Source organism: Vigna unguiculata, chromosome 5 (assembly GCF_037176805.1).
Source record: "Vigna unguiculata cultivar grain cowpea cultivar isolate G323 ecotype 2 chromosome 5, ASM3717680v1, whole genome shotgun sequence".
Lineage (NCBI taxonomy): Eukaryota > Viridiplantae > Streptophyta > Magnoliopsida > Fabales > Fabaceae > Vigna > Vigna unguiculata.
In genome coordinates this window covers 30,060,899-30,082,969 of record NC_140796.1, presented here as the reverse complement: position 1 = coordinate 30,082,969, position 22,071 = coordinate 30,060,899, and the positions used below count along the sequence as shown (strand labels likewise).

At 36.3% G+C, this 22,071-nt stretch overlaps 1 protein-coding gene across 1 annotated transcript; it reads left to right on the top strand.

The window, feature by feature from the left end:
- The first annotated feature begins 237 nt into the window (after positions 1 to 237).
- On the top strand, positions 238 to 814 carry LOC146886347 (uncharacterized). The gene has a single exon (XM_085673406.1). It carries the CDS (start codon positions 329 to 331, stop codon positions 812 to 814), a length of 486 nt encoding a protein of 161 aa, XP_085529532.1. The 5' UTR covers positions 238 to 328.
- Positions 815 to 22,071: the final 21,257 nt, after the last annotated feature.

Genomic DNA, 22,071 nt, shown 5'->3' with positions numbered 1-22,071 from the left:
TATACCAACATGAAGGAAAGGCACAAGTTGAACATTCATCTTTTTTTGAGACAGTAAACTCAGTATTAATTGATCGTTGGACTAAAAATAGCACATCTCTTCATTGTCTTGCTCATTCTTTAAATCCAAGGTAATTATACTATTAAATTATTTTATTATTATATATTTTTTGGTATATGTCTTATCTATAATATATATGCTTATGTTAATTTATGCTTATGTTCTTTAATACTGTAGATATTATAGTGATGAATGGTTAAGTAAAGAATCACAAAGACTTGCCCCACATGAAGATGCAAAACTTACTCATGAAAGGAAAAAATGTTTTATGAAGTACTTTGATGATATGGATGTAAGGAGACAAGCAAATTTAGAGTTTGCAAACTTTTCAAATGAAAGAGAAGATTTTGCAGATGTCGACGCTATAAGGGATAGAACTAAAATGGATGCAAAATCTTGGTGGATTGTTCATGGATCTCAGGCACCAATACTTCAAAAGATAGCTCTTAAGCTACTTGGACAACCTTCTTCTTCTTGTTGTTGTGAAAGGAATTGGAGTACCTACTCTTTTATACATTCTTTGAAAAGAAATAAGATGACTCCCAAAAGGAAGGAAGATTTAGTATTTATCCATAGTAATCTTTGTCTTCTCTCAAGAAACTCCTCAAAGTACAAAGAAGAGGAAACTAAATTGTGGGATATTGGAGGAGATGACTTTTCATTGGAAGACAGTGGAATTCTTCAGATTGCTAATCTATCTCTTGATGAACTAGAATTAGAAGAAGCATTTTTCAATGAAGATGAACAAATATAAGAGCTAAACATCATGATTTACACACGTTTTTTTTTTTTTGTTTTTCTTTTGCTAGACTTTGTTTCTTTTATAGTTGTTTATCTTGATTTCTATTAAATTATGAAGTATAATTGGTAGATTGTTTTTAATATAAATATTAATTTTCAATTTTTTAGACTATGAATTGTAATTGTTATATATATATATATATATATATATATATATATATATATATATATATATATCCGTGTCCATGTCCTACATTTTTTCAATTCAGACGTTTTTCCATGTCCGAGTCCATGTCTGGGCTTCATAGCTAGTGAACATAGTTAAGTCTAGTTTTGATTCTTTTAGGTGAATAAGATACTAACTTATGTTTGGTGACTTGGGCGCAGTTAAATGAACCAATTCCAGTGGTTAGAAGATGATCAAAGGTTAAGCAAAGGCAATAGACTAGAATCTCAACCAGTGGAGCCAAATGTAGATGCTGAAGTGTTGACCAAAGTTTAACTTTTTCTGTGAAGCTCAAATGCAAGTGTAAGCTGATGAAGATTGTAAAAGGCACTTAAACACTCTTGCTCAATGAAGAAGTGACCATTGGAATGCTTCAATCCAGATTTTGGTGATTTTTTCCATTTCTTTTGTGATTTGTAAGTTTCCAATATATTTTACCATGTTTCAAGCTCAATTCCACGGACCATTCTTCATCTATGTCTCCATGTTTTGTGATTTCTTGGATCAAAACAGTGTATGTTGATAGTTTTACTTTCTTGATGAATATCTTCACTTCTTGAACTGATTTTGAGCGTGGAAACACATTCAAGATTAGAAATAGTACATAGCAACTGAATTAAATCAAGTCAATGCAAAACCATCCTTGATTAAGTGAAGAAATCCATTGAGATCTTAAAACTAACGCATTCTCTGTTTCGTTCTTCATTTTTCCTATTTTAGATTTTGATTCTTGTTTCCATTATGAATACCCACCACTAATTTGATGTGTTTAGTTGTAGATGTGTTTAGTTTACCTATTAGAACATGTTTGAATTTTTAATTTGTAGTCTAGAAGCTGAATTTAGAATCTCAAATTTTTCCACTGCAGTTTTTCATTTTCTCTGCATTGTTTTATGTTCTTGATTCGTATTCCATCGTTCGTGCATCGTTTTTCATGTTTCTTGAGTGATAATGTTTTTGTTGAGTGTTTGTGGATGTAGGCCTTGAGGTGCTGAACCACGTTAAATTTTTTCATGTAGTTTTATTTATATTTTTCTGCTCTTATTTGTGGGTGTGCTTCAGCTTGAATAGATTATTTTTAGTACCTGATTTCCCAACAGTGGTATCCGAGCTGAGGTTCTCATCAAGGGAGGAAGAGGGACAATTTGAAGTGTTGAACAAAGGAAACTTTACGTGGGTTCCTTGGAAAAAGGTTAGTGTTGATAATTTTCTTTAACTTGTGCAATGACTTCATTGAAGCTAGATGTTCCTTTATTTGATGGGAGGATGGATTTCTCCTTATGGCAATGCACAATTCAAGATTTTTTGGTACAACAAGGTCTAGATTGTGCTTTAGAGGGGGAAAAGTCTGTTGGGATGAAAGATTCAGAGTGGATCGCAATTCAAAAAAAAGCAGTAAGCACAATTAGATTGGCATTAGCTCCTCAAATTAAAGTGACTGTGTTGAGAGAGACCTCTCCAAGGAATTTGTGGAATTTATTGGAAAGTAAGTTTGCATCAACAACTCTCACCAATCGATTGATGATGAAAATGGACTTGTACTCATTGAAGATGGAAGATGGAGGTAATGTGTTTGATCATATTAATAAGTTCAATGAATTAGTATCCAAACTTATGAATGCAGGAGATGAGAGCATCAAAGATGACGAACAATCATTACTTTCGTTGGCATCATTGCCTAAGTCTTATAAGCCACCAGTGCAGTCAATTCTAGCTGGGAAGAGTACACTAGACTAGATGATGTGGTAAGATCATTGAAGGAGAGTCAACAAATGATGGGTGACAATAAAAGTTCAGAAGATAGTCAAATTTTAGTAACTAAAGGTGAGCGAAGAATGAAATATGGTTACCAACAGGGTAATTTTCAATCAAAAGATATTACTAATGTTCAATGCCATTATTGTGGAGAGTTTGGTCATGTCCAGGTTAAATGTCGAGCATTCAAAGAGGACTTGCAGCACATGAAGGAAATGGTGGGGAAATGTAAGAGTACTCATTCTGCAAATGTAGTCAATCATGAAGATGATCTTTTAATATGTGAGACTTTTGGTGAAGGAGGAATATGTTTTTCTGAGGTGGGAATTCACCAAAGTCCCACATTGACTAAAGTGAATAAAGAAAAAGTAGGAAACTACTATAAAGGTGATGAGTTGATTTGAGAATTAACACCACAACACAATGGGTCTCTTGGGTGTATGAGGGGCTTGGGTCGTTGTGTGTCATTAACAGGTTTGCAGTTTTTGCCAGAAAAATTGCACTATCAAGGGTTTGCAATTTTGGTCCACAAAAAATTGCACTTTGAGTGATAATGTTTTTGTTGAGTGTTTGTGGATGTAGGCCTTGAGGTGCCGAACCACGTTAAATTTTTTTGTGTATTTTTATTTTTATTTTTCTGCTCTCTTTATGGGTGTGCTTCCACTTGAATAGATTATTTTTAGTACGTGATTTCCCAACAGTGGTATCCGAGCTGAGGTTCTGATCAAGGGAGGAAGAGGGAAAATTTGAAGTGTTGAACAAAGGCAACTTTACGTGGGTTCCTTGGAAAAAGGTTAGTGCTGATAATTTTCTTTAACTTGTGCAATGACTTTGTTGAAGCTAGATATTCCTTTATTTGATGGGAGGATGGATTTCTCCTTAAGGCAATGCACAATTCAAGATTTTTTGGTACAACAAGGTCTAGATTGTGCTTTAGAGGGGGAAAAGTCTGTTGGGATGAAAGATGCAAAGTTGATCACAATTCAAAAAAAAGCAGTAAGCACAATTAGATTGGCATTAGCTCCTCAAATTAAAGTGACTGTGTTGAGAGAGACCTCTCCAAGGAATTTGTGGAATTTATTGGAAAGTAAGTTTGCATCAACAACTCTCACCAATCGATTGATGATGAAAATGGACTTGTACTCATTGAAGATGGAAGATGGAGGTAATGTGTTTGATCATATTAATAAGTTCAATGAATTAGTATCCAAACTTATGAATGCAGGAGATGAGAGCATCAAAGATGACGAACAATCATTACTTTTGTTGGCATCATTGCCTAAGTCTTATAAGCCACCAGTGCAGTCAATTCTAGCTGGGAAGAGTACACTAGACTAGATGATGTGGTGAGATCATTGAAGGAGAGTCAACTAATGATGGGTGATGATGAAAGTTCAGAGGATAGTCAAATTTTAGTAACTAAAGGTGAGCGAAGAATGAAATATGGTTACCAACAGGGTAATTTTCAATCAAAAGATATTACTAATGTTCAATGCCATTATTGTGGAGAGTTTGGTCATGTCCAGGTTAAATGTCGAGCATTCAAAGAGGACTTGTAGCACATGAAGGAAATGGTGGGGAAATGTAAGAGTACTCATTCTGCAAATGTAGTCAATCATGAAGATGATCTTTTGATATGTGAGACTTTTGGTGAAGGAGGAATATGTTTTTCTGAGGTGGGAATTCACCAAAGTCCCACATTGACTAAGTGAATAAAGAAAAAGTAGGAAACTACTATAAAGGTGATGAGTTGATTTGAGAATTAACACCACAACACAATGGGTCTCTTGGGTGTATAAGGGGCTTAGTAGTTGTGTGTCATTAAAAGGTTTGCAGTTTTTGCCAGAAAAATTGCACTATCAAGGGTTTGCAATTTTGGTCCACAAAAAATTGCACTTTGACTGATAATGTTTTTGTTGAGTGTTTGTGGATGTAGGCCTTGAGGTGCCGAACCACGTTAAATTTTTTTGTGTATTTTTATTTATATCTTTCTCCTCTTATTTGTGGGTGTGCTTCCGCTTGAAGAGATTATTTTTAGTACGTGATTTCCCAACAAAGGTTTATCAAATGGTCTCGTTGCCGGGAAGATGGCAATGTTTAAGTGAATTTGTGTAGATTTGATCTTTGTTAGTTATTTTAGGTAACCTCAATTTAGTAGTTTGTGCATTGTAGATAGCTAGTGATAAATGGTTGATTATTTTTCTTTTTTGAATTAGTCTTAGCTCTGTTACTGTTTTGACCAATGTTCCAGTGCTATTTTTGTTCTGTTTTTGCTTGTATGCTTTGTTGTGGTGCGTGAACATGTGCAGGTTTGAGCTGGTTGCAGCTGCTGTAGGTGGTTCAATGGATCCTAGTTCATTTTCAAGAATTAACTTCCCAACACAGGATGAAGAATTGTTACTGCTACAACAAAGTACTATGGACAACCACATAAGAGAAAGCATAAGTCTGAACAGTTTTTACTTTTCTCTTATTATTGCTACAAAAATAAAGTTTCAATGTATATAAACATCAATAATTGCCACCGCATTCATACTAAAAACACTGAATAATTCAAGTGTGGGGATGGAGGCAGTTGTTTTTTGTTTGATGATGGTTCTTGTGTGCCGTATTGCTATTTCAGATTACAGTTTCATTAGTCTAGTCTAGTACTGATTCTTGTTTTCCTAAGTAGTCTTTACAACCAATTTCAGCTGCTTTACATTTTCATTTACTAGCCTTTTGTTTTGATTTTCAATTCTGACTTGGGTTTGGATTTCTACTTTGCACGTACCTAGTATAACTAAATAAAGCTACGCTGGTTCCATATTGTGACTTTCTTAGTCTTTGCAGTTTTACCTTACTAGCTTTGTTTAGCTCTAGCTTGATAGTTACATGTATTGTTTTAGTTTTTTTTTTTGAAGTTTTAGTAATTAGCTTTGGTTTGTAATTGTTTTTGTTACTTTTAGCATGTAGAAGTAGTTAGATTAGGATTTTAATTCTCTGTTTCATCTTTACCTCTAATTTTGTACTGTTCTATTAATTTGATATAGGTTTGAGTACTGGAAATTTTAGTTGAGTGCTGTTTTGAGAATTTCGCCTTTTCATTGGCTTTCTTTTACTGTTTTAGACTTGCTTACATAGTTACATCCTTGTTTTGATAGTTTTGGCATTAAAATTTAGAGTTAGTTGCATTTCTTAGAATTTTCGGCATAATAGTTTTACATTCTACGTTTGCATAGTCACATTTTAGGTTAGTTGTTATTTTAAGTTGCATTTCTTTTTCTGAATTCATTTCCATCATTTTATACTTGTCTAGATAGTCTCTTTTACATTCTCTAGTTTAGTTTTCTATTTTAGTGTTACATAGTCATATAGAGTAGGAAAATTGATTAGATACTTTTAAGTGGGCTATTTTAAATTCTTCATAGTTATTACTAGTTAGCTTTAGTTATAGTCTTAGTTAGTTGTTTAAAACTTGTAGGAATTAGTTTGGTTAGTTTTAATTGCAAATTCTAGGATTAGTTAGTTGGTGTCCTGTTTTGAATAAGTTTTAGCGTGTTTTCTAGGTTCATATAGTGATATTTTGCATTATTAGTTTTCTAGAATAAATAGTTCTCATAATAATGATCTTTTCTCATTCAGAACTTGCTTATATAGTTACTTTTCTGTTTGCATAAGTTTAGCATGAGAATTCAAATTAGGTTGCATGTAAAAGTAAATGCCGACAACTTTAACCTATACTTCTTGTCTGGTTCATAACTTTCTCCACAAAATAACAAATTGTGTTCTTTTTTATTGGATTCTTGATTAATTATCTTTAATTGAGTGCAATAACTCAATTTTTGGACTTATATGATGGTTGCAGTTTAATTTCTAAAATCCAGACAATCGTAGAGTTCAATTTGGACAACTACTTTTTCTTTTCCTATCTTTGCTAGATAAAAGTAGTGCACATGTTACATTTTGATTCCTTTCGTAATTTCAATAGCTTTGATTTTAGTATTGTTTTACTGTTTTAAAGTTGTAGGAACTATTTTTTTAATTTTAATTTTTTTTACACACTTTCCACGTTAGCCATGTTTTTTAAAGAAGTGCGAGAAAAAGGGAGGTTTTCCTTGTTCATGTGAAGAGTGCAAAGCAATTACTGTGTGTTGCAGAACTAATCAAGGGAAAAAGCAGTTACCATTGCTTCGTCTTCCGCTTCCGCTGAAGTTCTTCATCTTCTCCTGAAGCTCATTCCTTTTGCCTGAGCTGAAACCCCATTATCTTCTTTCATTCCCCGTTCGGTGTGCTTGTTGGCGACGCTGTAGTTGGTAGAGAAGGTGTGGGTTTACGGAGTGGTGGAAATTCTTCGTGGGTAGTTCTTCTTCTGAATCTTCGTCGAAAGGAGGCATTTTTCTAGTACTTTAGGCATTTTCGGAGCTGCATTTTGTTTGGTGTTTGAGAAGTTGTTGGGAGGTAAGTAAAACATTCGAAAGTGATTTTTAGTTTGTATCTTTGGTTGTCTTCATGGGTTGTGTTGTACTTAGATTTTTGTGGGTGAAAGGAAATTTTTTTTTCCTTTAGGGTTGATTTTAATTCCATCTTCCAGTTTTTTGTTCCGACGAAGGAAATGAGGTTACCTATTGTGGTTGTTGTTATTGGTTATAAAATGTGGTGTTGCTTGGTGACTGCATTTTGGTTTTGGGTGCAAGGTGAAAATGTTACTGACAGTGCATTTGAGCGGTAGAGTAGAAACTTACGACAATGCATCACCAATATTGATTCAGGAAAAATTAGAACAATAAAACGTTAATCAATTTCAACAATTAAAACATAACAACACAAATTCAAAGAGAAGTAAAGACGCAATCGAAGTGGAACAAGATGCAAACAAACGGAGAAGAAAAAAAATCAGAGATAGGAAGAAGACACTTATCTTGGTAGTCCAAGAACGAATGGATCTGAATACCACTTGATGAGGTCGTTCCATCGCGGGATTCCCCGAAAGTCCTCTCCAATCGATGTTCTACAAATTGATCTTCGTGGAATACCAGGGAAATGCAACGGAAGACTCGTAAATTATGATTAGCGTTCAAATCTCTCTTATTCCAGTGAAGAACTCTCGTTTCTCACTGTTTTAGACAACCCGACAAGGTTAAAAACCTCATCTAGGGTTTTTTGTTGAGCTAAGATAAAAGGGGAAAATAAACCATTCTCATTCATCCAATCTAGCTTACAAAGAAATGGCATGCACCTTTTATAGATGAAGGGCAACCAAAAGCAAACGGAAGCGAAGAAACACCGTTTAACAAAGGTTCCTAATGACGAAAAAGGGAGAATGGTTTGGCTAGCATCCCTAATAGCTAAGGAAACGACAGTGATGGGAGGAATAAACCCTAACTATGCAAAGGGTTGAACGTGTGAAGATAAACGGAGACCTTAGCTAGGAAAAGAAGGAACGTGTGAGGCAAGAAGAGGCGGCTCGCGTGAAGGCAAGAAGGGAGGGTTGTTAATGAAACCCTAACAACGGCGTGAGCAATTAAGAGGCTTCATTCTTTTTAGGAGAATCTAGACCTACACAGACTATAATTTGGCTTTGAATACGTTGTTGGTCCATGCATCATAAACTAAAGTAGACTTCCTTGCTTGGAAAGATTGGATTCTCGACCCACAATGTATGCACGCTGATATTTGAAGCATCGGTGTGTGAAGAATTGGGCCGCAGACCCAATGCCAACATTTCAACACTTCAAGAAATATACAGCTTTTGTTTCCTTGGGTTGCTCCGTGGAAATGAGTTGCACTTTAAAACAAGCCCAATTAGAACAACATTTATTTAATTAAAAATAAAAGAAATAAAAGAAATGGCCTAGGCATTGGCCCCAAGCTATAAGCCTTGATGGGATCACAACACGCCATTTATAAGATGCGCACTTCAACATAAAACGGGAATCAAACTAAATCATTCCAATCCATTCAACTTACTTCAATAAAATACAAAAATAACAAGCAAATAGTAAGGTCGATTAACCAATGAACAATAATAACAAAATTGGTGTTCCAAACATCACTTTTATAACTTCATAATTAATCCACAACTTAAATAACAAAAGGGAAGCAGAACTGTATTGCACTGTTTATATAAAATGAAATTAAATTCTAACATCACTACAAACATACAACAACTTCTAAGTAACCTGCTTCCTCCTCGCGTAAGTCATAAATAGAGTTCGTATCGCTTTACTCTTGAAATGCTTCTTGGGTTCTTCCTTCAATCAGTGGTACAAATTACTGCTTTCAGCTTCCTCCCTATCAAGGTGCCCATCAACCTCTTGGCCCTATTGATGCTGAGGAGTACTTTCAACATGTTCAAACTTGTCCTGTTGCCCATATTCATCAAAGTCTTCCTATCCCCCATATTCATATTGTTCTACTAGAACCTCCTGTTTGAAATTGTAATACCACGTATCATTCATTATTGCTTTAAACTTTGCCATTGCCTTCCGTTGTTCCAAAATCTTTGCTTCATGTTTATCTATTTCTATAATTAAATGTTCCTCGTCTTCTTCGTCATCCTCTAATCAATAACTACAACTAACTACTCATACAAAATCCGCTTTCATACCTTGTTGTTATTCAAAGCAATAGTTATTTTGTCCTTAGCCACTTTCATATTCATCCATTGCAATACTCGGGGGAACATTGTGCTTGATTTTCCAATATTACATTTTGGAATCAAGAAGTGCTCAAAAGACCATAACTAAAACAACTCAACAAAAAAAATTAACTTAATACATTTCTTCCTATTTCAAACAAAACAAATTTTAATTCAAACCCCATTACGAATTACCTCTAACAAGTACACATAACAAAGAATGTGGAAGTGTCTCTTCTTTCCTTTCTCCATTAAGAACATGGATGCATTGCATATGCTCCCAACTAAGTATTCATAAACAAGTCCACCCCAATTGTATTTCCCAAGACTATTAAGGTCATCACAATGGTAAATAAAATGGGGAAAATTGTTCCCTTGCGAGTTGGACAAAGGAACTTCGATATTCCCAATAAAATATATAGCCTACAACAATCCTCAAAGGTAACCTCGTCCCTACATCTTGCTAGAAAATCATATAACATGTGAACATCAACACTTTCGTTATTCAATAATTTCTTACACTCGCTTTGCACACAAACCTTATCTAAGTTAATACTCTCACCATGAACTGTAAGACCCGAGGAATTTAATTAATTAATTAATAAATGAGGGTAGTGGGAGTCTTTATGACAATTAATGCTAGCTTTTAGGATGTGGAAAAAGTACTAGCTTAAGTGGTTGAGAGTACTTGGTTGTTATGAAAGGACTCGGGTTCAAGTCCTGTGTATGCCATATGTGTCTCTTAATTGGAAGGGCTGAGTTAATCAGCAGTTAAATGTAATTTGATGTCCATTAACGAGTCTCTTAAGGAGAGGAAGATAGAGCAGATTAGGGGAGTTGTACTAAGTGTTTATTTTAATATAAAAATTGTGTAAGTGTATGCATGTTACAGGTTTGAGTTGTATGATTTGATGATAATTATGGGATTAATGTTCTTGGGGATGAGTAAACATGAGCTTTGCTTATGATTATAATATGTTTCATGTAAATAATTCTAAATTAAATAAGCATGAACTCTCAGTGATGTTGGAACATTAAAAATTATGTCAAAACGCGTGCTGGAATTGTTTATTTTGGATTTTAGGGTTTACGAAGATGTAGAACAATCTGGGATTTTCCAGAATTGTACGCACTGCCTGGCAGCGCATGAACTACCGCCAAGTGACTCATGTTAAAGCAACCCAATTTCTGGGTTTTTGTTAACAATCGCCTAGCGGTGAAGAGCTTCTGCCAAGTGATACGTGTGGTGTTCTGTTTATGCAAAATGTTGTTTTTCGTATTTTCGTGGAGTAGGTATCGTCAGGCGTTGGTTTTGTACCGCCAGGCGCCAGGTTCCTGATTTATGGGCGCCAGCGTCACTATTTTTATGGTTTGTGCAGTTTTCGTAAACTTGCATATTCCGATTCGTTAACCATCCGATTGAGGTGAAATTTTGACAGGTGGTCCATAACATGTAGTTCTTCACTTTGAACGGTGGAGATTTTATTTGGAGATTAATAGCTAGAGATACATGTTACTCATGATTGTTGGCTTAGAAGTCTTTAAAATGCATGAATAAACTCTTGATAATTTCGAGTAGCTACTATGTGGCATGAGTTGGAAGCAGGATTGGGTTATGTTATAAGTCTCTATGAATTTGAATGTTCCTTTGGGTTAGTCACATGTTGAGAATTGGTTTATTGGTGAATGCATGTGTATCAATATAAATTTAAATTGTTGCATAGGAGGTGTGAAATGCTATATTAATTTGCATTGATGCATAGAATCATGTACTTAAGTTGTTATAGGGTTGTTGCTTTATATTTGATTTGAGCATGCGTTATTCATAAGTTGAAATTGAATTGTAGCATGGATTTAAATAGTGCAGTATATATATGAATATATAGGGATTCATGCATGTGATATGTGGTGAATTCTATTAATACTTGAGTATTAGTATGATCTCAACTGTGAGCCCATTGGGTATATGAATGTGTTCAATTGTTATTCAGTCATGCTAATATGACTGGATAAGTGTGGTTGATGTTTTGGATTTCTTGTAGATTGTTTGGGTTCATTGAAAACCTATCCCAAAGTGCCAAAAACCAGTAGCCTTATCTCTACTGGTATGGTGCCTAGCGGTGCGGGACGAGTCGCAAGGCGATAGCAGCCAAATAGAGGCCATTGGGATCGCATGCGCCTAGCGGCAAGGGTGGCTCCGCCACGTGACTACTGTCAGACAATGGTTTTGTTTTTGTCTGGCGCTTGGCGAAAAGAGGGTTCTGCTAGGCGATCTACGTTGTGATTTCGCCTGGCAATGCTTAGGCCGCGCCAGGGGATAGCGCGGAGGGCAGTGTGCTCTTTTGGATTGCGTTTTGTGTGGTTGTGATGTTGGGCTTGGACCAGGAGATGTTTGTTTGTGTCATGAGAGGGTAGGTCCATGGCTGGTGGTGAACACGTGATAAGATGAGCGCGGAGGTTCATATTATGAGACTCTCGTGTGGGGATACGAGCGGGGAGGTTCATATGTCTCGTGCTCACACTTGAGGGTTGCTGCGAGCAAGGAGGTTCGTAGCTGTTGGATCACGTGGTTTGGACTACGAGCAGGGAGGTCCATAGAATTGCACTACGAGCGGGGAGGTTCATAAAGGTAGGACCACGAGCGGGTAGGTTTGTGGAAGCATCATATATCCTGGGTCCATGGTCAAGTAATTGCTTGGTGATTTGGATGTGCGTGGCCTACGAGGTTTTGAGTGAAACCTTAAGGATGAACTTTGTTGTACCATTTCCTGAGTGGTGGCTCAGAATGGTATCCCTTGAGTTGTGGCTCGGAATGACATCCCTTAAGTTGTGGCTCGGTATGTGGATGGACACGAGCAATCCTTGAGTTATGGCTAGGATTGGCGAGTGTTGCCGGTGTGAGTGTGTGTGTTGTGGCTCGTACGGATGGGTCTAGGAAGATTTCCCTCTTCGGCGTTAGCCAATGAGTTTGGTAGTCTTGGGACATATACGAACTATGGTTCGTATTGGGAACTCCACCTAGCATTACGGAGTGTGGTCCGTAGCAGGTTTCCCACACGTGTTCTACAAGTTGTGGCTTGTAGGTAGAGGCAACAAAGGGTATCTTGAGGTTATCATCTAAAGACGTAAAACACGGGTAACATGGTGGTGGCCATGTGGTATGGAATCGAAGGATAGAATTCCTTTGGTGTGTTTGTGTTTATATATTTGAATATGTATATATATGTTTTTATATACTGTTAGCTCACTTTATTTGCTTGTGTTTGGCGATGATCATGTAATGCGTTACACGGGACCAGGTGATGTTACAGGTGGTGCTGGTGAGGCATAGCATCAGAGAGAGGGTTAGCTGGGAAAAGCTTTTACTGGAGTTTTATCATTATTGTTTTTTATGAACTTTCCCAATAGTGTTTTACTTATTTATGAATTTGGATATTGTATTGGGTTTTATAAATTATGGATTTTTGGATAATTTCTGATGTAATAAATATTTTAAAATTTCCAGTGTTTTGAGAAATGAAGTATAATAAATGAGGTTTTCGTCATATTTTTTTAAAATTTATTATTTAAATTAATAATATCCGATCGGGATGTTACATGAACCCTTAAACCTAGTCCCAAACAAACATCCAATAAAAATAAACGAATAACTTTATTACTTATTAAAAACTCACCGCTCCTTTCAACCCACAAACTAATTAATGAACTAAGAAGTTTCCTACTAATTTTTAGACTTCCTTTCAACATGTTGAACCATCCAAATGGTGTCCTTTCAATCACGGACCTTTGTTCTACACTTAAATTATTATTTAAGGAAGCAATGTACTTCGTCCGACAACAATGCCTAAAAGTCTGCACATATTCATGAACAAAACTTATGAAATGTCATTCTATAAATTAATCAATAATAAAATAAATTTAATATCACACCTTAACCTCATGCTTCTTCTCACCACCGCATTGATTGTTTTCACTATTATCAGCCAATATAGTATCATTTATGTAAATAACTGATGTCACATCCTTTCATATGTGAAAAAACAACACCCTGGCTTAGCACTTAAAAACTAAGAGGTTAGCAAATCATTTTTTACCACCTTACATTAATTTAAACCAATAAAAGTAATACATGGTGTACTGATAAGATGATTAACAACTGTGATGTGCAAACATTATACATATAAAATCCCCACTCATTAACTATTCGTAATTTATATCACACATTCCCAACTACAAGCAGACAAGACATCATATGTGCAAAAATAAAAACTTAGCTTAGCACTTAAAAAATAACAGCTTAGCAAATATTTTTTTTCCACCTAACATAAATTCAAACCAATCAAAGTAATAAAGTGAATAACAGTTGTGATGTGCGAACACTATACATATACAATGCAAACTCATTAACAATTCACAATCTATATCACCCATCCCCAACTTAAGTAAATTGGACATCATATGTGCAAAAAGAATACCTTGGCTTACCACTTAACAACTGACAGATTATAAATTTTTTTGTTTCCCAACGTACCTAAACTCAATCAAATGAAAGTGATATATGATGAAGTAATAAAGTGATTACCAACTCTGATGTGTGAACATTATACATATTCAATCCCAACTCATTAGTGCAAACAAGACAACGTGTGTGCAAAAATAATACCCTGCCTTAGCACTTAAATACTAACAGGTTAGCATATATTTTCATTCCCACATTACATACATTCAAACTAATGCGTTGCAAACTAATCTGACTTCCTATAACAAATCAACCTTGCAAACCAATATCCCAATAAATCACTTCCAATAACAAAAATAAATTTATATTACGTTTAGTCTGTTTACCTTACCCCACTATCCCGTAATAGGTTGGGTTCAACAATGGCTTTGCTTACCTCTTCACCAATGTAGAGCCACAACACAACGAAAAACACCAATCCTTCATATTCCGTTTCAGAGTGATTCTTTTCTACACTAGAGCTTCCTCTTCTACTATTCAACAACACTATAAAAAAAAATCCAAACTTTATCAAATATTCTCCAAAAAGGGAAACAAATGCCTCCTTTCCACAAACAACACGGAATACTAGGACTTTGTTATAGTGGGTAAACCCAATATTTTTTATGCACCACCAACGGAGAAATCATTAACACTGTTAGAAACAAACTTTGGGAGGGAGGAAGAAGAAACTTGGGGGATGGAGGAAGAAGAAACTTCGGGGATGGAGGAAGAAAAAACTTGGGGGATGGAAGAAAAACAAACCTAGGGGGTGGAGAAAGAAGAAACTGCTCTCCACTTCTCTCACAAGTTCCACTCTTCTCTCTCTCTCTCTCTTTGCTCTTCACCCACTTCTCATGAATCAACCTCCCTTTCTCACATGTTGTCTTTCACAAACATGGCCAACGTGGAAATTGTGTAAAAAAATTAAAATTGAAAAAACCTTGCTAGGTCAGGTTGTGAGACAAGTTGTCACGTTTTGGTTGTTACTATATCATTTTCCATTTAAAATATGTTCAGATAGTTACATTACAATTTCATTCTTTAGTGTAGTGCAATTTTCATGATTCATGTTAATTTTAGCATAGTTTTAGGCATGTAATAAGTATAGGAATCATACGACACGTTACAGTTGCTTAGCGATACGAATCATATAATGTATCATTTATATTTCTAAATCATGTTTGACACTAATAGTTATGATCCTAATATTGATTTTAACGATCAATCATAAATATTATCCCATACTCGTAAACATGTTGTAAATTGAATGTGAAAGCGTACCTGAATTTGACATAATGATAATACTATTAGAGCAATATTGATCCTCTAATCTTCCTTTTGTAGAGCACCTGTATTTCCTTATAGGTTTTCTCTCCTATTGGGGATAGAGAGAAAGGAACAGGAATAGAAACTTATGTTTTTTGTGTGTGCTCTCAAAAGGGGACCATGACCCTTTAAATAACCTAATTTGGTTAATTACTTTAAGATTCAATATTTCTAATTTGGCCCCTCATCAAATTAGAAATTACTTTATGGTCTCTACACAGTTTTTATTTTCATGACATATGTCTTTAGATAAAACTTTAATGGGTTAAATATGTTTTTGGTCCCTCAAGTTTCAGTGAATTTTGGAATTAGTCCCTCATTAAAACTTTATACCAATTTAGTCCTTCATCTTTCAAAATGCGTGAATTTAGTCATTTTAATCAAATTTTATTAAGTTTATCTGACATTTCAAGCACATTTCATGATAGTATTTAAGTTAATATTGAAGAAAAAATGTGTCAAAAAGTGTAAATAATTTAAATACTATCATGAAATGCGCTTGAAACGTCAGATAAACTTAACAAAATTTGATTAAAAGGATTAAATTCACGCATTTTGAAAGATGAAGGACTAAATTGGTCAAAAGTTTTGATGAGGGACTAATTCCAAATTTTGCTGAAACTTGAGGGACCAAAAACATATTTAACCCAACTTTAATTTAGTTAGATCACTTTATTATTTGGCTTAATAAATAATGGCTTTAACACATTTAATTATGTATCATATATATGTATGGCCCAAAATTACCAACAAATCATGCTTGAATTACTCGATACAAGTGTGAATCGCGATTTTATTTGCGATTCGTTTTTTCTATTTTCTCGTTCGCTCACACCTCTATGCATCTGTTACATGTGTTTGCAACTCTATCTCACGCTTGAAGTGCAGTGGTTGCATGGTGGTGCGACGGTAGTCGCATGGTGGTGTGAGTGTGGTCGTCGCGCAGTGATGGTCACGGTGGTGCAGTGGTCTTTTGGTCGGTGAGTGCATCTGATTTTAGGTTGATTTACTATGGCTGACGATTGCACGACTTGGACTCTTTAACTTTCATGAGTAAAGACAGATAATTCTAGAGTTTTTGTAGTAGGTTAGAATTGAGTATGTTCTTATGCTAAAATTTTAGCCCATTTAGTAAATGGTAATTCTCTCTTAAAAAAATGACTACCAGAACCAAAACAAAAAAATACTATGAAAATACTTACCGCACTCAAATTTTCTTTTATTTTGATTAAATATTTATGAATTCATATATATCTTTTTCATTTAAAAAAAATTGGGTCATACAACCTATATCAATCTAACTATTATAATATTAACTTTAGTTTATTACAATATAAACTTTTTTTTAATGTGATTGTTATTATCAATTACATTTTTACATGTTTATTTGTTTTATATATTACCTTTTTAAATGTTCATGAATCTTATGATTCACGATACAAAATGATTTTCGTTACAAAACATAGACTCTTCGATTCGCGATTCGACTACATGGTTTTAGGTTCTCTAGTGAATTTTCTAGTTTTTCTAGCTTTTGAGTTGTTTCTTAATTCTCTTTTTTCATTTAAAACTTGTTTAGACAGTTGCATTGCATTTTACTTTTCTAGTTTTAGCTTAATTTAGGATGCATTTTCTAGATTTGAATAAGGAAAATTTGTAGCTTTTGATTTCAATAACTAGTTAGTTATAGTTGTAGATTAATTTAGCGAATTTGAGTTTATTTAGATAAGTTTAGGGTAGTTAGAAGGAAGTTTTTTTTTTTTTTTCGGTTGTTCTATTTTACTGCAGTAATTTTAGGCTAGTTTAGGTGCATATTCAAATTTTGGTTTTATAGCATAGTTATGATACTGTTTTGGTAGTTTTGGCATTAGGATATAGGTTTAGGATAGTTTTAAAATTTCTGCATAATAGAGTAGTAGTTGTTAGTTTTAAATGCATTACTAAGTTCTTGATAGTCAGCTTTTGTAGCTTTTTTTTGTTTTTCAAATTTAGCTCAGTTTTTAGCTTTCTTTTAGTATTTAAAAGTTGTTTATATAGTTTCTTTACGGTTCTAATTAGTAATCTAGTTAAGTTTACATTTTTAGCCTTTTTAGCCGAGTTTTTTAGGTTTTAATTAGTTAGATTTTGAGTCTATTGTTGTTTTTGCATTCCTTATTTAGTTTTTAAGTTTCTTTTACCATTTAAAAGTTGTTTAAAAATTCTCTTGAGCATTTCCCATTAGACTTTTAGTTTTTAAGAGAAGTTTTAGAGTGACGTCTTAGTTCTAGGTAGTGAAATAAATTTTGTTTTAAGGTTCAGTTTTAAAATGTAACTAGATTTTTTAGATTCCTTTTACTTTTTTAAACTTGTCTAGATAGTTTTAGTTCTCTTTTTACTTACTCTTTACAGATTTGTCTTTTTAAACTTGCCTAGGTAGTTTTAGTTCTCTTTTTACTTACTCTTTACAAATTTGCATGATGATAGTTGCATGGTTATCAAAATCGTGAATTAACTTGTTAACTCGACCGAGTTTACGAGCTCAGTCATGGCTTCCGAGTCAACTCGGAAAAAAACATGTTATTTGAGTGGAATCGGTGAACTCACACTAGTGCAGATTATTGTTTTTAACTCGCCTTATATGCCTCGGTTATCAAAAAACCGAAGCATATAATGACGCGGTGGCATTTTTGCAATTCCACCCAACTTTTATGCATCGGTTCACAGAACACCCGAAGCCAAAAACGGTGTTATGCTTCGGTTGATAAAAAATCGGTGCCAAAAGCTAGCATATGCCTCGGTTGCGGAGAATCGAAGCCAAAAACTCACATATTTGGCCTCTGGTGATTGACAACCGGTGCCAAAATGTGTGCCCTTTTTTCTTTTTCTTCTTCCCCGCCGCAGTCTCCATTTCTCTAAACAACTCCATTTCTCTCTTCTCTCTCCCTGCAACCTAGCCAATATGCTTGTCTTTTTTTCTTTTTCTTCCACCGCAATCTCCATTTCTCTCTTCTCTCTCCCTACAACCTACCCCTCCACCGTCACTGGTTCGCTGGTTCGCTGCCGCCCTAGTTCGTTGCAGCCACTGGTTCGCCGCCGCTGGTTCGCTGCCGCCCTAGTTCGTTGCCGCCACTGGTTCGCCGCTGCTGGTTCGTTGTCGCCCTAGTTCGTTGTCGCCACTGGTTCGCCGCCGCTGGTTCACTGCCGCCCTAGTTCGTTGCCGCCACTGGTTCGCCGCCGCTGGTTCGTTGCACCTCCATTTTAGGGTTTGTTGAAAAGGGTGGCTGAAATGCAAAGTGAAAGAAGGGCTGAAACCAGGGGGCTCAAACGTTGGCAGATCTGGGCATGTGGTCTGTGACGTAGGAGCTTTGTGCAGTGAGAAGGAGTGGGTTGGCGATGCGGTGACTGCCACAATTTTCTAAAACTTTTTTTCGGGGTTTACAACCGTGATGTATTTCTTAGGGATCATAATCGATTTCACCACTTCAGGGGAGGGCACTACTCATGTAACAACCATTGGTAGGGAAATTATATGCAGATGATAAAATCCGCCGAGTGTTACAGAAATGATTGCAAAGGGCAACTAGAATGTAGAATGGCTAACTTTGCTGCTGGTTATTTGTAGAAACTTGGTGAAATATATTTCCGATTTCCATCGTGCTCTGGAACGACTTACCACTGCAGTTGTGGTGTTCCAAAAAAATGTCCCCTATGGCCTCGGTTCTTACGTTACCCGAGGCAGAAAAAGCGCTTTATGGTTTCGGTTAACACCCTAGGCCAAAAGTCATACCTTTTGGCCTCACCCCAATATGCCTCGATTCTAAAACCGAGGCAGAATAACAAAAACAATCGGGGTCAAAAGCCCTTACTGCACTAGTGTCATTGCAAAATCGATGGAAAATTCTTTTTAAACAAAATGCAATCATATGAACTCACCAGATTAGGGTTTTTGTGTTTAATCCCCTTCTTCCTTCTTCTTCTGAACTCTCGTGCATCACAAACTCACTCACGCAGTTTGTCGCAATCCCTCACACAACACCTCACTATTTCTAACGTAGGCTCTCGCGCTCGTCGGGCACAACGTCACTATTGTTGTCGATCACCATCGTGTCGATCTCGCTCGTCGTCGCTCTGCATGTCGTCATCTAGCGTTTGTTGTTGGTCGTCGTTCCCCTCTGCACTTCACACGCCTTCCCCATAATTTTTAGGTTAAAAGATATAAATTAAATAAGGAAAAATGGTTGAATGACTACCCATTTTGACTACTTTCTTACTCCCAGACATGGAAAATAGGGTTAGAATTAATTTTTTTTACTTTGAAAAGAGGTAGTGTTGTAACATCCCTAAGGAATATTACTGATAATAAATAAATAAAAACCGAATTATAATAAAGTCCGCATTTAATATAAACTATTTCCCAAAACACGGGAAATTTAAAACTTTAATATATATAAAGTCATAAAAACCAGGAGTCCATAATTTCATGAAACTGAATTAAAACCAATGGCTCCCGCCAAGTTTACATGAGGTTCTCAAAACAAAATCATAAACATATACTATATGTATATACAAAATACCCCCTGCTAGCCCTCGCTCCAAGTCTATGCATCTCCTAGCCCACCTATCACATCATCTACTCCTGGATAACAAGATATCCAATCATCGCCACACACACACAGATAGGGTGAGTTATGAACAACAAAATATAAACAGATATATGTGAAATAAACATGTTTCCCAACCCAAAACAACATAAGTACAAAACTCATAATTTCCAAATCACTCAACCATGACCTCATAGTCCTTCATGAGTCATATGCATGAACTAGGTCTTGGGACTTCCCTGTGCTCCCACGAAACTGACTCATTCGTGGTCCAACCCTATGAGCCTATCTCGCTCATAGTCCTACCCTACAGACTCCTCGTCTGTAGTAAAAACATTCAAGTCTCACACTTGGACCCTGGTACGCACGCAATCACCATACTATGGACTCCTCGCCCAATAGTAGCTAACGGAAACATCACAGTTCCTTGCCCATCGTGCGCCTGAAACATACAATCACCATACTAAGGACTCCTCGCCCAATAGTAGCCGACGGGAACTTAACCAGTTCCATGCCCATCATGTGTCCAACCACCGAGCACATCCCAAACCCCTAATGGACTTAGTCCTTCAAGCCCAACACACCACAACACATGCATATACAATCTAACCATGGTATAACAACCAAACCCACTCACAAGCACATAAAAACATAGTAATTAGCATAAACTCGCTTAGGCTAGGGACCCCTCGCCCAAGCTAGACCCTCAATCTCGCTTAGGCTAGTCCACCTTGCCTGGGTGAGTTTAACTCAGCAACCAAACACGCCATCTCGCCTGGGTGAGTCACACGTTCACCCAAACACCCATTCCCACCTCGCCTGGGCTAAAAATACACGCGAAGCACTAAACATGACCAAGACATCTCGCTTAGGCGAGGCCATCTCGCCTGAGCGAGACTCTGGTTCGCTCAAAACCCATAAAACCTCGCCTGGACGAGAAATCGCGCTCAACATGAGCACACCTCCTTGCTATCTCGCTTAGGCAAGCCATTCTCGCCTAAGCGAGAGTGTCACTCGCTCAACAATAACATAGCTCGCCTAGACGAGCTACAAGACCTTTAAATCAGAAGAGTAGCTCTGCAATTCTCGCTTAGGCGAGATGGACTCGCTTGGGAGAGACTTGCAGGGTTTTGCCTCTGTACACGCACACAAATACTCGAAACATACCCAAACCAATCCCAAATTGCAACCAAACATGTTCAAACAACTTGTATCATCAACCAAGCCCTATATATACAGTGCAACACATTTGAATCCTCTGAACCTGCATATTGGCCATGACCCAAAAATAACAACACCAAAACCCTCATTCTAATCATATAATGCATCACATGGTTATGCACACAACCTCAAACCAATCAACTTCTCAATCACTGCACATAATACACGAATTTCATGCCAAACAGAGATCAATTATGAAATCCATGACACAGAACCATATACATATTACGAAATTCACACGCACAAAGAAAAGCTCCCTTAACCTGGATTGAGTGCTCAACAATTGCGAAGACAGAGCCCCCTTGACTCAAAATCCTTTCTTGCTTCAACCCTTGCGTCTCAAAACTCAGTTCACCCTCTCACACTCGTGTTCCTCTCTCAAGCAAATTCCAGCAATGCCAAAACCCTTCCCTTTACCTAATTTTTGGCTTTTATATGTGCCTTTAAGATAGGTATTAAAAATAAAACGAGTTTTGGGCCTTAAATTTCCTCTTCAATATTACTTATTTAATAAATTCCCAGCCCCCTTGGGGGCCCATTTTGCTAGGCTTTTCTTTACCCCTTCACATTCATATCACCACTATTAGTTAGCAAAAACAAAACTTATTATTTGCCCACCAAGGTTTGAACCCATGACCTTCCACTCATAAGGCCATATCACAACCACTATGCCAAATCACATTTGATGATACTCACAAATCAACAATAGTTTACAATACCAATCACATACTCATACATATCCTAACAAAAAACAATAACACATAAAAAGCATACATAGGACTCGAACCAAAGTCCTCTCACACAATCAAAGTACTCTCAACCACTTGAGCTAGTACTTTTCCACGTCACATTAAACAACAATTAATGCAATAAAGGCGGCTTCTACCCGCATTTATTAATTAATTAATTTTCCCAGGTCTTACATTACCCCCACCTTTTAAAGTTTTCGTCCACGAAAATAAGACTTACCAGTAAAGAGATGAGGATAAGACTTCCTCATGAGGTCCTCCATCTCCCACGTCATCTCTTGGGTTGCCTCGTC